This window comes from Gopherus evgoodei, chromosome 4 (assembly GCF_007399415.2).
Source record: "Gopherus evgoodei ecotype Sinaloan lineage chromosome 4, rGopEvg1_v1.p, whole genome shotgun sequence".
Classification (NCBI taxonomy): Eukaryota; Metazoa; Chordata; order Testudines; family Testudinidae; genus Gopherus; species Gopherus evgoodei.
In genome coordinates this window covers 17,969,638-17,984,522 of record NC_044325.1, presented here as the reverse complement: position 1 = coordinate 17,984,522, position 14,885 = coordinate 17,969,638, and the positions used below count along the sequence as shown (strand labels likewise).

The following is a 14,885-nucleotide window of genomic DNA, read 5'->3' as shown; positions in this document are numbered from 1 at the left end:
AGACTGACAATCCATTGTTAGTGAAGGCACCGGGATTGGATGAGGAGCCTGGGAGACTGACAGGCAGTGGGCATGACCAATATGGACACATGGGGTAGCGATCTGGAGGACAGAGATACACAGGTCAGACAAGATGCCAGGAGGGGGAGATTAGGACTGTCTGGGCAAGACTGGGAAAAGAATCCTGAGGAGTACAGACTAGGACAGGATAGATGACAAGAATGAGACTGGGATGAGGATCCGGGGGTAGGGAATAGACAGCTTGGAACAGGAACACATTAGAGGGGATGGGGCACCAGTATGTGTGCCCATTAGACCACATTCCCCTCCAGATCGTGGAATGGAACCCAAGATTCCTGAATCTCACCATTCCTCCACATCAACAGATATCTATGAACCCACTGTCAAGGTGTCCCATTCCTCGAGTTCTGGTGCCAGAGACCTCTGCTGAAGGTTCCAGTCCTGATGAAGACTCTTATGGGTGTCAATATGATACCACATGATGGAGTTGCTGCTTTTTGTTTTGTTTGCTCTTTTTTAAAAAACCTACAAAATTTCTCACTCTCACACACACACAAAATACATTAGAAGAACATTATTAAGGTAAAGTCAAGCACCCAAAAGTCAGTAAACACCAGAATTAAGGTTGCCCATGCAACTTTAGTTCAGTCCTCTGCATTAATGTGCATATGCATTATGATATAGTCTAATTACATGTTCACATCCTAATTTTTCCACACAACCCCTGCTTCATTCAATGCACACTGAATGGGGCTCACTGAGCAGCTTATTCAGTATGTCCATAACTGGAAAGCAAGTAGTACATGAGGACTAGAACCAAAATATCTCTGACTCACCCTCCAGTGGTGTCCCTTTTCTGTCTCTCTCTTTGCCCTTTTCTATGCCAGGTGCGGCCTCTGGTCTCCATAACTCTCATACTACGTTCTTCCTCCCTTCCCTGGGGCTGATTGAATGTCAGCACTGGTTTCCCTGGGACTATTCGTCTCTTATGTGCTGCTGTTTTCCATTAGAAACAAAGCGTCCAAAAATTAAAGTTCACTGTAGCTAATACTTATTCCCTTGCTATACAGTATACCAGCCAAGGACTCTTCTGTTCATTACAAGCAGGACCATACTGTAGGGTAGAATAAAGCAGCATGCTTGGGCATATTCAAATTAGTGTTCCTGTGGATTTTCCACTTCTCATTTGTGCAAAATTGAATTTGCTAATTCGTTTTTTTTCCAGCATGAAGAGGCTCCACATTTACATCTTTTGCCAGTGCTGCTGCTTTTCATTGAATATTTGGAGTATTCCCAAACCAGCCAGTAGTTGAATAGCCTTATTGCTGGCTCCATTAGATAAATTATGCCCTCCCTATTATCCTGACCCTGCTGTAATGCACAAACATCACCACAGTTATGCAACTTTAGACCCTGACAAGGCTGCCTCTGGTCTGTTCAGTTTAATAGGGTTGCTAACACTGATAGTCAAAAGCAACACTGGCTTTTGAGTCTCGAATACAGACATTCTAGGGAAATCAGAATGTGACTATTGCCAAGTACTGTACAGGAAAGAAGTCTGAATTTCAAAAGCCAGAAAAAACAGCTGCACGTTCTTTCTGACAACCTGATGTGATTCCACTCGTCTCTGTGGCTTCATAAGATGAAATTCTTGAATGTTGGTGGTTATCAGCTATTTTTACGTAGCTAAACATTTACTTTGTGATTCCAACAAGGAACTTATGTTTGTATTATCCACATGTGAAAAGGAAGAAATATTCAAGCACCACATCATGCACATTAATATTACCCACACATATTTTCACAACTTGGATTTTGATTTAGTACTTGGGGGAATGCAAAGACAAGGTGTCCATCACATGGAGAAGTCCTACAGAACTTACAGAAAATAACCAGGGCTGTCAAACGCTTTTAAAAAATCACAATTGCAAGATTGAAAAAATTAGTTGTGATTAATCAGTTTTGATCACACTATTAAACAATAATAGATACCAATTTAAGTTTATTACAAATATTTTGGATGATTTTCTACATTTCAAATATATTGATTTCAGTTACAACAGATACAAAGTGTACAGTGCTCACTTTATATTATTGTGAAAAGGCAAACAAAAGAAATAGTAGTAAGTTTAAGAATCTGAAGTGCCTTCCAAAATCTGAGAGGGACGAGGTGTGGAACATGCTGTCAGAAGTCTAAAAACATTCCAATATGGGAACTACAGAACCTGAATGATCAAAAAAGAAAATCAACCTTCTATTGGTGGCATCTGACAGATGATGAAAATGAACATGCATCGGTCCTTCATTTGGATCATTATCAAGCAGAACCCATCATCAGCATGGAAGCATGTCCTCTGGAATGGTGGTTGAAGTATGAAGGGGCATATGAATGTTTAGCATATCTAGCATGTAAATATCTTGCAACACTGGTGTGACCGAGTTCCATGAGGAGCTGAGGTCACTCAATTAGGTTGAACTGCAAAGAACGGGCTGATAATCCCCAAAGCTGGTGGACATTCTGATACTTAGATTCACCAAGCCAACACAAAACAGCTTCTGTAATACCTCACTGGTTACCCAGAAGCCAACACTACAGTTCCCTTAAAATAACCCAGCCTCAGGCCTCCATCTAGTTACCCAAGTTAGATATGATGAGGATTAATTAAAATCTTATTCACCATATAAAAGAAAAGGTTCTGCCAGTCCCAAAGGATCAGACACATTACCTCCCAGATCTTACCCAAATATATGCTTACAGACAGTTCTTATTAAACTAAAATTTATTTAAAAAGATGAGAGTATAGGTTAAAAAGGTTAGTATACATACAGAGATGAGTCAATCTTAAGATTTAGATTCATAGAAGAGATGGTGAGCTTTGTAGTTGCAAGAGTTCTTTTAGAATTTAGTCCATAAGTTATAGTCCAATGTTTGTCTTCAGGACCGTCCAGTCAGAACTGGGATCTAAGTCCTGATGGCTTGGGCTTCCCCTGTACGGAACCTAAAGCAGATCTGAGATGATAGGATCAGGACCCAAAGATCTTTTATACACAGTTTCAAGCCTCCTTTGACAGATCAGAGTCCCTTGGCTTACAATAGGTTTCAGAGTGGTAGCCATGTTAGTCTGCATCAGCAAAAACAGCAAGGAGTCCTTGTGGCACCTTAGAGACTAACAAATTTATTTGGGCATAACTGGGAGTGGATGGGTCACTACAAAAACTAAATTTTCCCCTGCTGATACTCACCTTCTTGTCAACTGTTTGAAATAGGACACCTTGTTTACATTGGCCTCATTAGCACTACAAAAGTGATTTTGACACCTTTTCAACTGTTGAGAATAGCCCACTTCCACCTTAATTGAATTGGCTCATTAGCACTGACCCCCAACTTGGTAAGGCAACTCCCATCTTTTCACATGCTATGTATTTATACCTCCCTACTGTATGCTCCACTCCATGCATCTGAAGTGGGTTTCAGCCCACGAAAGCTTATGCCCAAATAAATTTGTTAGTCTCTGAGGTGCCACAAGGACTCCTTGTTGTTTTGGCTACAATACGTAATCACAGCGACTTTAAAGTAGGTCCATCACCAGTACTTAGCTACATGAATTAACATAAAGCAATTGCCTGTTTTTCACCATTCGCAGTTGATCAGTTATACATTTCAAAGAGAGATGAATATGATATCCTGTGTTTACAGTTCATTTAAATGCTAGGATGTTCTTTTGATTTTTGAATTAACAGAATACAGCATAGACAGGGACTGTTGATTACATTGTTGACTACTACCAATATATATGCAAATACACAAAAATGATCTCACCATATGTCTTTAAGGGTTGAATTTGAGTCATTTATCCCACAGGACTCTTAACCCTTTCTGGTCATGCCTCAGAGCACCACTGGCTACAACAGGGGTAGGCAACCTATGGCACACGTGCCAAAAGCGGCACGGGAGCTGATTTTCAGTGGCACTCACACTGCCTGGGTTCTGGCCACCGGTCCGGGGGGCTCTGCATTTTAATTTAATTTTAAGTGAAGCTTCTTAAACGTTTTAAAAACCTTATTTACTTTACATATAACAATAGTTTAATTATGTATTATAGATTTATAGAAAGAGACCTTCTAAAAACATTAAAATGTATTACTGGCACGCAAAACCTTAAATTAGAGTGAATAAATGAAGACTCAGCACACCACTTCTGAAAGGTTGCTGACCCCTGGGCTACAACAATGCCATGCTAATGCCTGCTCCCACTTTCAGGTGACATTGCAAATAAGAAGTAGGCAGCATTATCTCCCATAAATATGAACATATTTGTTTGCCTTAGCAATTGGCTAAACAAGAAGTATGAGGACTGAGTGGACTTGTAGACTGTTTGACATTATTTTGGTTTTTAGTGGCGTTATGTAACAAAAATCTACATTTGTAAGTTTCACTTTCATGATAAAGAGATTGCACTACCGTACTTGTATGAGGTGAATTGAAAAATACTATCTTTTTTACAGTGCAAATATTTGTAATAAAAATCATATAAAATGAGCACTGTACACTTTGTATTCTGTTTATAACTGAAATCAATATATTGGAAAATGTACAAAAAAACCCCAAAAATATACAAAATTAAAATTGGTATTCTATTAACAGTGCGATTAAAAGAGTGATTAATCACAGCTATTTTTAAAATCTAGTTAATTTGTTTTGCAATAATTGCTTATGTTAACTGCGATTGACAGCTCTAAATATAACCTGGTTTCTAACCATCCTATAGAATTTAACAATTGTATCCCTAGTATAGAATTATACAGGATGATTTTAAAATATAGACAAGATCTCCTCTATTCTGTTCTGTAGGTTGTGAAAGTAATTTCTATAGACTCTTGTTAGTTTCCTCATTAATTTTTACAAGACTTTTCCATTAGTTCTGGCCACCAGAACTGTTTCTTTATAGTGGAAACACATTTTTCCCCTACACAAAACCATTTTACTACAACAAAACCTAATAGGCAAAATATTCCTTCTTCTGTGCTCTGGGAGTGAAAGACATGGCCAAGGCTTTACTATCATTCAAAGACATGGTTAAAACATGAGCAGTCTGTACCAAGTGTTGGGGATTAACTTTGTTGTTACTCTATCCCTATACGAGGGATTTATATAGTGGAAAGGGGAATGAGGATTGCTTGCATGGGTTAGCATATTTCCATGTGGACGGGCCTGTGGGAAAATAAATAATTTGCTAAATGAAAAATAAAATGCCCTTAAAAATATTTTAAAGTTTCTAGACACATCCTAAAAAACAGAAATTTGGTCAAGATTTTCAACAGTGACTAGTGATTTTAGGTTCCTCATTTCTGGAGTGCCTAACTGGAGATACTAGGAAGTGGATTGATACTGTGTACCAGCACATCCTGAACTATCCGAGAGAGAGTAGGGTAGGGAGAGGGACACTAAGAGGTCTATACTTAGAGCTGTATCAAAATCAAATGAAAAACATGTCATGGACTGTGAAATCTGGTCTTGTGTGCGCTTTTACCCCAGTGGTAGGCAACCTATGGCACGTGTCAAAGGTGGCACGTGAGCTGATTTTCAGTGGCACTCACACTGCCCGGGTCCTGGCCACCGGTCCGGGGGGGGGGGGGGGGCTCTGCATTTTAATTTAATTTTTTTAATGACGCTTCTTAAACATTTTTAAAACCTTATTTACTTTACATACAAAAATAGTTTAGTTGTATATTATACACTTATAGGAAGAGATCTTCTAAAAACATTAACATGTATTACTGGCACACAAAACCTTAAATTAGAGTGAATAAATGAAGACTTGGCACAACACTTCTGAAAGGTTGCCAATCCCTGTTTTACCCTATACTATACAGATTTCACGTGGGAGACCAGAGTTTCTCAAATTCAGAGCCCTGACCCAAAAGAGAGTTGCAAGTGGGTCGCAACATTATTTTAGGGGGTCATGCAATATTGCCAACTTTACTTCTGCGCTGCCTTCAGAGCTGGGCAGCCAGAGTGGTGGTTGCTGACTGAGGGCCCAGCTCTGCATGCAGCAGTCAGGGTGGCAATACCATCCCATCCCATCCTTACTTCTGTTCTGAGGCTAGCGGTGGCTCTGCCTTCAGAGCTGGGCTCCCAGCCAGCAACCACCACTCTCCAGCTACTCAGCTCTGAAGGGCGCACTGCCGCCAGCAGCAGTAAGGGTAGCAGTACTGCAACCCCCCCCATAACCTTGTGACCCCGCCCAACTCCTTTTTGCGGTCAGGATCCCTACCTACAATACTATGAAATTTCAGATTTAAATAGCTGAAATCATGAAATTTACTGTTTTTTAAATCCTATCACCATGAAAATGAGCAAAATGGACCGTGAATTTGGTAGGGCCCTTTATACTACAAACTTTTGTTAGCATAGCTGTCTGTCAAGGCTGCCAAAAACCCGCACCCCCTAGCTGATAGTCATGGCAAACTCTCCAATGTAAAGACAGTTCTGCCAACAGAAAGGTGCTACCGTCAGCATAGCTAATTAGAGAGACAAGGTGGGTGAGGCATTATTATATATTGGGCCAGCTTCTGGTGGTGAGAGGCACAAGCTTTCAAGCTTACACAGCACTCTTGAGCTCAAAAGCGTCTCTCACCACCAAAAACAAGTTCAATAAAAGATACTCTCTCACCCACCTGGTGTCTCTAATATCATGGGACAGACCGGGCTATAACAATGCTGCATACAGCACAGCTCATGTTATTTGGGATAGTGGGTTACACCAACAGAAAAACTGTCAGCATCTACACTTGGGGGTTCTGCTGGAATAGCTATACCCAGTAAAGCATTCACAGTGCACACGAGGCCTAAGTCTGAGGGATGAATTACATTTATTAGAAATCCAACTGTACAGAGATTTTCCTTTGTTTGTAATTTCCAGAACTGTGGAAAAACCCTTCAGTGATTTTGAACTTTGCTTCATAGCCAACACTGGCCATCATCCACCCCACTCCCACCACCCACTCCCACCATGTTAAATGAAATTGAAACTACCACAATCCCATTTCAACATATTTGCTTATTCATCTGTCACCATCTTCGTTGCACAAAGACTTGGGATGGACTCAAAGACCAGAACCAACTGATGCATTTGGGAAACAGTCACTTTCCTCTAGTCTCTGTTCACAAAAAGTTAAAGAAACTTTGTTTTTATTAGCAGGGAAAGTCATCCACTTAATAGTGAGGCAGGTAAACAAAATTGGTTTTACCCTTTACTGTGTGTCCCTCTGAATAAACACACACACATAGTTTTCTTAAGAACATTCCAGAAGTGCCTGTTACTTTAAAAAAACAAACATTTCTTTGTTTTCTTCCCTTTGCTTAAGGACCTCACTATCTTGAGGGCAGCTTAACAGCAATGGCAGATGAAGGAGAGTTCTCCCTCCCCAGAGCATGTAGGACAGTGTCAATATTTCAAACTAAAAAACAAACTTATTAAAAGAAGTTGAGGCTGCGGTCAGCCACTGAAAGGGGGGGAAATGGAGCTCCCATCATTGCCTCTCACTTCCCAAAAAATCTTCTGTGGTGGATGTTCTCCTCCTCTCTGAAAAGGAAAAAGTTTGCAGATTTCCCCACGTCAGTGATGCAGCAGAGAGTAAAGGAGTGCAGCACAATAGACTTGGGCCATGAAATGGAGATATCTTGGGGATTTTGTATGCAATTTTATATGTAGAAATTAAACATGTTCATATATCTGGAAAGACATCTGCACAATGGTTTTGAAAGAATAGTCTAGGTTAACCCAACACTTCACAGCTACTTTCTGATGTGGTAGGTTGAGCAAAATCAATCTCAGCATTGGAGTTATGTTAGGAAGGGATATTTAACCACGAAAGCACTTTTTTTTTTAATATATAAACTCAACTAGAAAATGATTAACCTAAAAAGTTGGCATGTACATAGCAGCAAGTAAAGTCTGAAGAAAGGAGTTTTGGAATAAGTTTGCTTTGAAAAGGCATGCATGCACTTCTTTATTTTGGTGCCTTCTACATAACGCTCTGTGTAGTATCTACATAGAAAAAACAAATTCTGAGCGTTTTTCCCTTTTTCTTTGTATATGTATGTGTCAGGGGAGAAAGAGGCAGGGAATGGGAATGACACAACAAAGTGCAATCATTAGATTGCATATTTCTTTCAAAGCTTTCTGCTCTCCTGTTGTGTCAGACGCTGCATGGAACTTTTAAGACAATATTCAAATAGACAAGAGGATCCCAGCAAAAACCTGCTGTGCCCTTTCCAAGGTCTGCTGATGAGAAAATGAAGACTGTGGAAACAGCCACTCCTGCTTTTTAAGACATTAGAAGGGAGTGGGAGTCAGCACAGCTGCAGCCCTGTATATTAAGTCTTCTATGCAAAAGTTGAAACAGACACTGGACGTTGTAATGCATCTGGAGCATGCAGGGAGCTCTCCTCACTCCTGGCTTGGAAGCAAATAGCCAGCCAGTCCACTCCTCAGCTTTCTCACATCTTTTCCCTAACCCAGTTGATCCTTAGGAAAACCCTCTCATGCTAACTGCATACTGCATTATGAAGCAGGCCACCAGCTCCTACCCCACCCCCATCCATCACACTCATTTTATGTCTTTGTCCACTCATCTTTCTCCCTTCCATTTATAAACAAAAACTAATAACAGCAATCAGATCATTCAGAAGCTATGGGGCACCACAACAGCACCACCACACTGCAGGCACAGACAATAGCATCTATTTACCTCTGTATGCAATGCAATCAGTTAGGTGCTGGGGGAATCTTAATATCCCATTAAGCACTAAGGGGCAGGGGGGAAAAGAAGGGTGTTTTGTCTATAGTACTTTAACAGGTTTTGGAGTAGCACCACAAAAGCTTATGCTCAAATTTGTTAGTCTAAGGTGCCACAAGAACTCCTGTTCTTTTTGCAGTACTTTAACAGTTTTTCAAATTTGATCAAATATCAAGAACAGCTACATGTTAAACTATAATTAAGCACTTCTATTTGTGGCCATGGCTTTGAGCAACCATGTTTTTGCAAAGCCCGGTTGAAGCAGAAATAAAATTTTGTGAAACGCTTTTGACAAAGTGGGGTAACTTCTGCCAGATTTTTAGACCAAATTATTTAAAATGTACAGCCCTTCTCTATTCCCTAAACTTAGACATACTCTTCAGCTCTCCCTAATTACAGAGGATGATCACTTTTTCTTGATGTTTACCCATTTCCTGGAGCAAGCTACAGTGAAATCTAGCCGATTGCATTTCACCTCAGGAGTGAGAATTTTGCAATTAACATTTGTGAGGCCAGGATTTTGCCACTAGCATTCTCATTTAATTGTAATATTAACAGCATAAGAAATGCCATAGTTGACTGTCAGTCTGTTTTATCCAAAAGAGAAAAAACCCTAAGTGCTGAGCTTTTCAGGCTTCCTTGGGCATTTTTTCTTCTTGTCACATTTGAAAGGCTAAAATGTGTCTTGAGACGTAAAACATTTTCCCAACCTTGCAAGTATATAGTAGCTACTATGCCCTTATAGCCATCATACAATTTGAGTGTGTCTATGTTTGACACCTTAGTACACTTATTCTAGCTACAATATAGTTGTTCAAGTGCTATATACACAGCCCTGAAGTGAAGTGTTTTAACTACCATGTTGTGGCAATCTGACAAACCCCTCACTCCTACCCCCTTTAGCACGTCTTTACATGATTGCCAAGTACTAGTCTTTCTAGTGTAAAGAAATTAGATTGGGGTAGGGGGAAGGAAAAAAAGGGTAGAGGAGAGTTATGGAAATAATAGCTATTTGCTTCTCATGGCACTCAAAAATAAGCATGGGGAAGATGAAAGGCTCTCCTCTCCCCGCTTTAGGTGAATTAAATAGATGTCAACACCCACTCACATACTATCCCACAACTATGAACATTTAAGTTGATAAAGACATAAAAAAGCAACATTGATATTATCTGTAAGAATCAGACCAATTTTGCCAAGTGTAACTTTAACAGACCTTTTAGTCATACTGTCTACAAAAGTTTAAGTGGCTTTGAATAACTTGGGACAGCAGAGCAGGCCAAATGAGATTTTGCATAGCTCATTTTCCCCACCAGCAGTTATAACTCAAACTTGTAATAATGCTTTGTGTACAAGAACTCAGCAGCAAGTATGCCATTCAGGCAGAGAAATTCTTTATGAAATTGGAATCTCAGAACTCTAATAAAGTTTAAACATTTTGATTTGCTTCAGTCTAACCCTTCAGCACAGTTAACATTTTAAACTCTTGTTGCTAAATACTTTAGAGCTCCTCTGAACCCTAAAAAATTGTATGGGTTTTGGAGAAATAGTATTACAAGGTCCAGCTTGTGTCATTTGCAAGATTATGAATCTCATTCCCCTTGGAAGAGATAGGGGGATCTGCTTAGATTGACCACTCTTCAGCAGTTTTATTTTAGGTTTGGCCATCCCTGAAATGACATAATCAGGCTCTTCCAGTGGAGGTAGAGAACTTCCAGTTCTCCCTCTCCACACAAAAAAGCACAGACCTACTGCAACTTTGCTTAGCTGAGGGATTTACTCAGCCCTTGATTTGAATGTTAAAAGGAAAAGATGTGTCCCTGCAACTATTCCAGCTATCAGCTTTGATAATGTCTGTCACAGATCTAATGCTTCAGGTGCTTTCTGTCTTCCTACTTGGAGACAAGGGGATGGGAGAATTTCAGCAAATTAAGTGCTAAAAAAATTTACTGCATGGTTAACATTAATAGTCTTTAACCCTGTGTCAACACGTGACAAAACTCACATTCCTAAATGTAAGTGTAACAAAGTAAAATTTGCCTACCTCCAGATAAATTATAGGTCAGGTATACACCTCAACTATAACTGGGTCCCTCTTTTTTGGCAACTTATCTACTAAGAGGAGATTCCATAGAGTAGGGTCCAACTCAGGTCACTGTGACCAGTTCTGAAATACCTACATATTTTTTCAAACTATGACTCAATACTAAACTGAAGACAAGTCCAGGTCTTTAACTGTCCCCTTAGTTAAGTCATACAGTGTATGATTGAGCTGACACAGAAGTTGCTGGCATTCAAGGGCATCTTTAGCTCAAATTCAGACTTTGCCTCACTTTTGTTAATCTGACCAATCTTTACCAAATGCCACCAGTAAGTGGCTATGCACTTTTCCTACCAACCAGAAAATTATAGCAGAAAACTAGCTAGGTACATTGCTATAGGAGTGTGTGTGTTTTTAAGTAGTGCCCCCTGCATTTGAGTTCAACTCATAGCTAGGGGTTGGTAATTCAGTCAGTTCTTAGTAGCTGGATGTTTACTGAACAGGAATGGCAACACAGTTTAACACTAAAGTGCACTTCAAACTCTTTACATTACATGATTAGTTTCTCTTGCAGTTGTGGGCTTTGGGAAGTCAGCCAGCTTAAATCCCTATTCTCGCCGGACAGCCTGCAAGCTGATTCTGCGAGTCCGATACAGCCCACAGCCCCGCCCCTTCCCTCCCCCCCGGAGAGGCTAGCTACCATCTTGAAGTATCAGCGGGCTGTTTTTAGAGTGTTTAAACTGCAGGCCAAAGTTTATTGCTTTTTAAATCACAATCTAGCTTTGTGTAGCAGGTAAGGCAGCCAAGGTTTTTCTAGTCCTCCTACCCAAGCTAGCTTGCCCTCCTTGGGCTGGGAAGAGTCCCGAAGCTAAAGGAGTTTGGTAAACCCTTTACACACACACCTATTGTAAGTGTTAACACACCCACCATTTTCACCATCCCAGCTGAGAGTTTAAACTGCCTCGCCTGCCGCTGAACAGCTAGATAGGTCAGTAAGACAGATCTATGCAAGGTTTAGATTTTGCAACATACGCTGCTGTCCCATCCCCTCGAGAGGGGTTTACGAGAAGTTGGGAAAGCTGACAGCCTTCAAGCGACTTTCTGTCCGAGGACAGCCACCCATATGCGCTTTACACTTAAAACGTTGCCTGGAATGTCAGCCAGCAGCCGATGCACTATTAGTGAGCGGTTTCTATGACAAAGCCACAGTACATTAACTGTTTCTTTAAGTCCCAACCCTTTCTTACCACCCTCTCATGAGAAGCAGGAACCTTTAACGTTTTAATCATAACTGCCAAAATAAAAAAAAAAAAAGGGGAGAGAAATGCATGCTTTAAATATTTTTATTTTATTACCAAAATTTCCAGATGCCAGACCGGCAAATATATTTTAAAGCGTTTGGTAAACAGTCTCCATTCAAAACTTGAAATGTTTATCAACAATAACGATCAAGTGGGCACTTCAGAGAAGACAATGAACATCTAAAGACAACATCCAGAATACCATCGTTTGTATCTGAGTTAACCAAAACTTATTGCTACTAACCTTATCAAGCTGGACTGCCTTCTCTTTGCAAGCACATAGGAAGCTGAGAAAGATCTGCTTCTATGCACACCCAAACAGAATAAACTGTTATTGACACTGACTTAAGGTTAGGAACGAAAACAAAACTGAGAATGGGAAAATAACTGTCCCTGAACAGTGCAGAGTTCAGTCCAGTCTAGTCCACTTCTTCAATGGTTGGTCCCCCGGCGCCACCGGCTGGGCCGGCTCCTCCCTGGTACAGTTTGGTGACGATGGGGTTGCAGAGTTTCTCCAGCTCCTTCTGTTTGTGCTCGTACTCGTCTTTCTCGGCCATCTGGTTGCGGTCAAGCCAGGTGATCACCTCCTGGCATTTGTCGAGCACTTTCTGCTTGTCTTGGTCGCTGATCTTGCCCTTCAGCTTCTCGTCCTCCACGGTCTGTTTCATGTTGTAGGTGTAGGACTCGAGGGAGTTCTTAGCTGACACCCGGTCGCGATTAGCTTCATCCTCCGCCTTGTACTTCTCTGCGTCCTGCACCATTCGGTCGATGTCATCTTTGCTGAGGCGGCCCTTGTCGTTGGTGATGGTGATCTTGTTCTCTTTACCCGTGCTCTTGTCGGAGGCAGTGACATTCAGGATACCATTGGCGTCTATATCGAAGGTGACCTCGATCTGGGGGACACCGCGAGGAGCTGGGGGGATGCCGGTCAAGTCGAACTTGCCCAGCAGATTGTTGTCCTTCGTCATAGCCCTCTCGCCCTCGTACACCTGCACCAGGACACTGTTCTGGTTGTCGGAGTAGGTGGTGAAGATCTGGGTCTGCTTGGTGGGGATGGTGGTGTTGCGCTTGATGAGGGCGGTCATCACCCCGCCGGCTGTCTCGATGCCCAAGGACAGAGGAGTGACATCGAGCAGGAGCAAGTCCTGCACGTTCTCAGACTTATCCCCCATGAGGATGGCAGCCTGCACTGCGGCGCCATAAGCTACAGCCTCGTCCGGGTTGATGCTCTTGTTGAGCTCCTTGCCGTTGAAGAAGTCCTGCAGGAGCTTTTGGATCTTGGGGATGCGGGTGGAGCCGCCCACCAGCACGATCTCCTGGATCTGGCCCTTGTCTAGCTTGGCATCGCGCAGGGCCTTCTCCACGGGCTCCAAGGTGCCGCGGAAGAGGTCGGCGTTGAGCTCCTCGAAGCGGGCGCGGGTGATGGACGTGTAGAAGTCGATGCCCTCGAACAGCGAGTCGATCTCGATGCTCGCCTGGGTGGAGGAGCTCAGCGTGCGCTTGGCCCGCTCGCAGGCAGTGCGCAGCCGCCGCACAGCCCGCTTGTTGCTGCCGATGTCCCGCTTGTGCTTGCGCTTGAACTCCTCCACGAAGTGGCTCACCATGCGGTTGTCGAAGTCCTCGCCGCCCAGGTGGGTGTCCCCGGCGGTGGACTTCACCTCGAAGATGCCGTCCTCGATGGTGAGGATGGAGACATCGAAGGTGCCGCCGCCCAAGTCGAAGATGAGCACGTTCTTCTCGCCGGCCCCGGTGCCTTTCTTGTCCAGCCCATAAGCGATGGCGGCCGCCGTGGGCTCGTTAATGATACGGAGCACGTTGAGGCCGGTGATGGTGCCGGCGTCCTTGGTGGCCTGGCGCTGGGAGTCGTTGAAGTAGGCGGGCACGGTGATGACGGCGTTCTGCACCTTGCGGCCCAGGTAGGCCTCCGCGATCTCCTTCATCTTGGTGAGCACCATGGAGCTGATCTCCTCGGGGAAGAAGGTCTTGTTCTCGCCCTTGTACTCCACCTGCACCTTGGGCTTGCCGCCCTCGCTCACCACGCGGAAGGGCCAGTGCTTCATGTCGGCCTGCACCGTGGGGTCGTCGTACTTGCGGCCGATGAGGCGCTTGGCGTCGAAGATGGTGTTGGTGGGGTTCATGGCCACCTGGTTCTTGGCGGCGTCCCCGATGAGGCGCTCGGTGTCGGTGAAGGCCACATAGCTGGGCGTGGTGCGGTTGCCCTGGTCGTTGGCGATGATCTCCACCTTGCCGTGTTGAAAGACCCCCACGCAGGAGTACGTGGTGCCCAGATCGATGCCAATGGCAGGCGCTTTACCAGACATGGTGGCGACTTGCGGTGCTGTCGCTCAGAAGTGCGCGCTTCTCAATAGCTGCGGCGCGATCTGCCGTTAGCCCCTAGCTCGCTGTCTTTTATAGTGGCCGCGCGTCTTCTTCGGGAACCTGCCAGAACCTCATCTCCCAATCAGCTCGCTCGCGTCCGATCCTTGACCAATCACCACTGTGAATCCCGGTAGAAGATCCGCCCGACACCAGATGACCAATCATCACCGTATTGCCTTTCTGACCAATCCCTTCGCAGAGTCTACTCCTCTAGACCAATAGCTTTACTGTGCCTGTTCCTTGTATTTTTCGTCCAATGCAGCTTTGTGGCGTCCACGCAGCCCTGGCCAATCAATTCGCCTGGTTCTCCTTTGCCCCTGCCCTGTTCCCCGACTCTACCA

The 14,885-nt window shown here is 43.3% G+C and overlaps 1 protein-coding gene across 1 annotated transcript; it reads right to left on the bottom strand.

Annotated features, from left to right (window-relative positions):
• Positions 1-12,189: 12,189 nt before the first annotated feature.
• HSPA2 (heat shock protein family A (Hsp70) member 2) lies at positions 12,190-14,568 on the bottom strand. The gene has a single exon (XM_030558585.1). It carries the CDS (start codon positions 14,484-14,486, stop codon positions 12,585-12,587), a length of 1,902 nt encoding a protein of 633 aa, XP_030414445.1. The 5' UTR covers positions 14,487-14,568; the 3' UTR covers positions 12,190-12,584.
• Between the last annotated feature and the right edge of the window lie 317 nt (positions 14,569-14,885).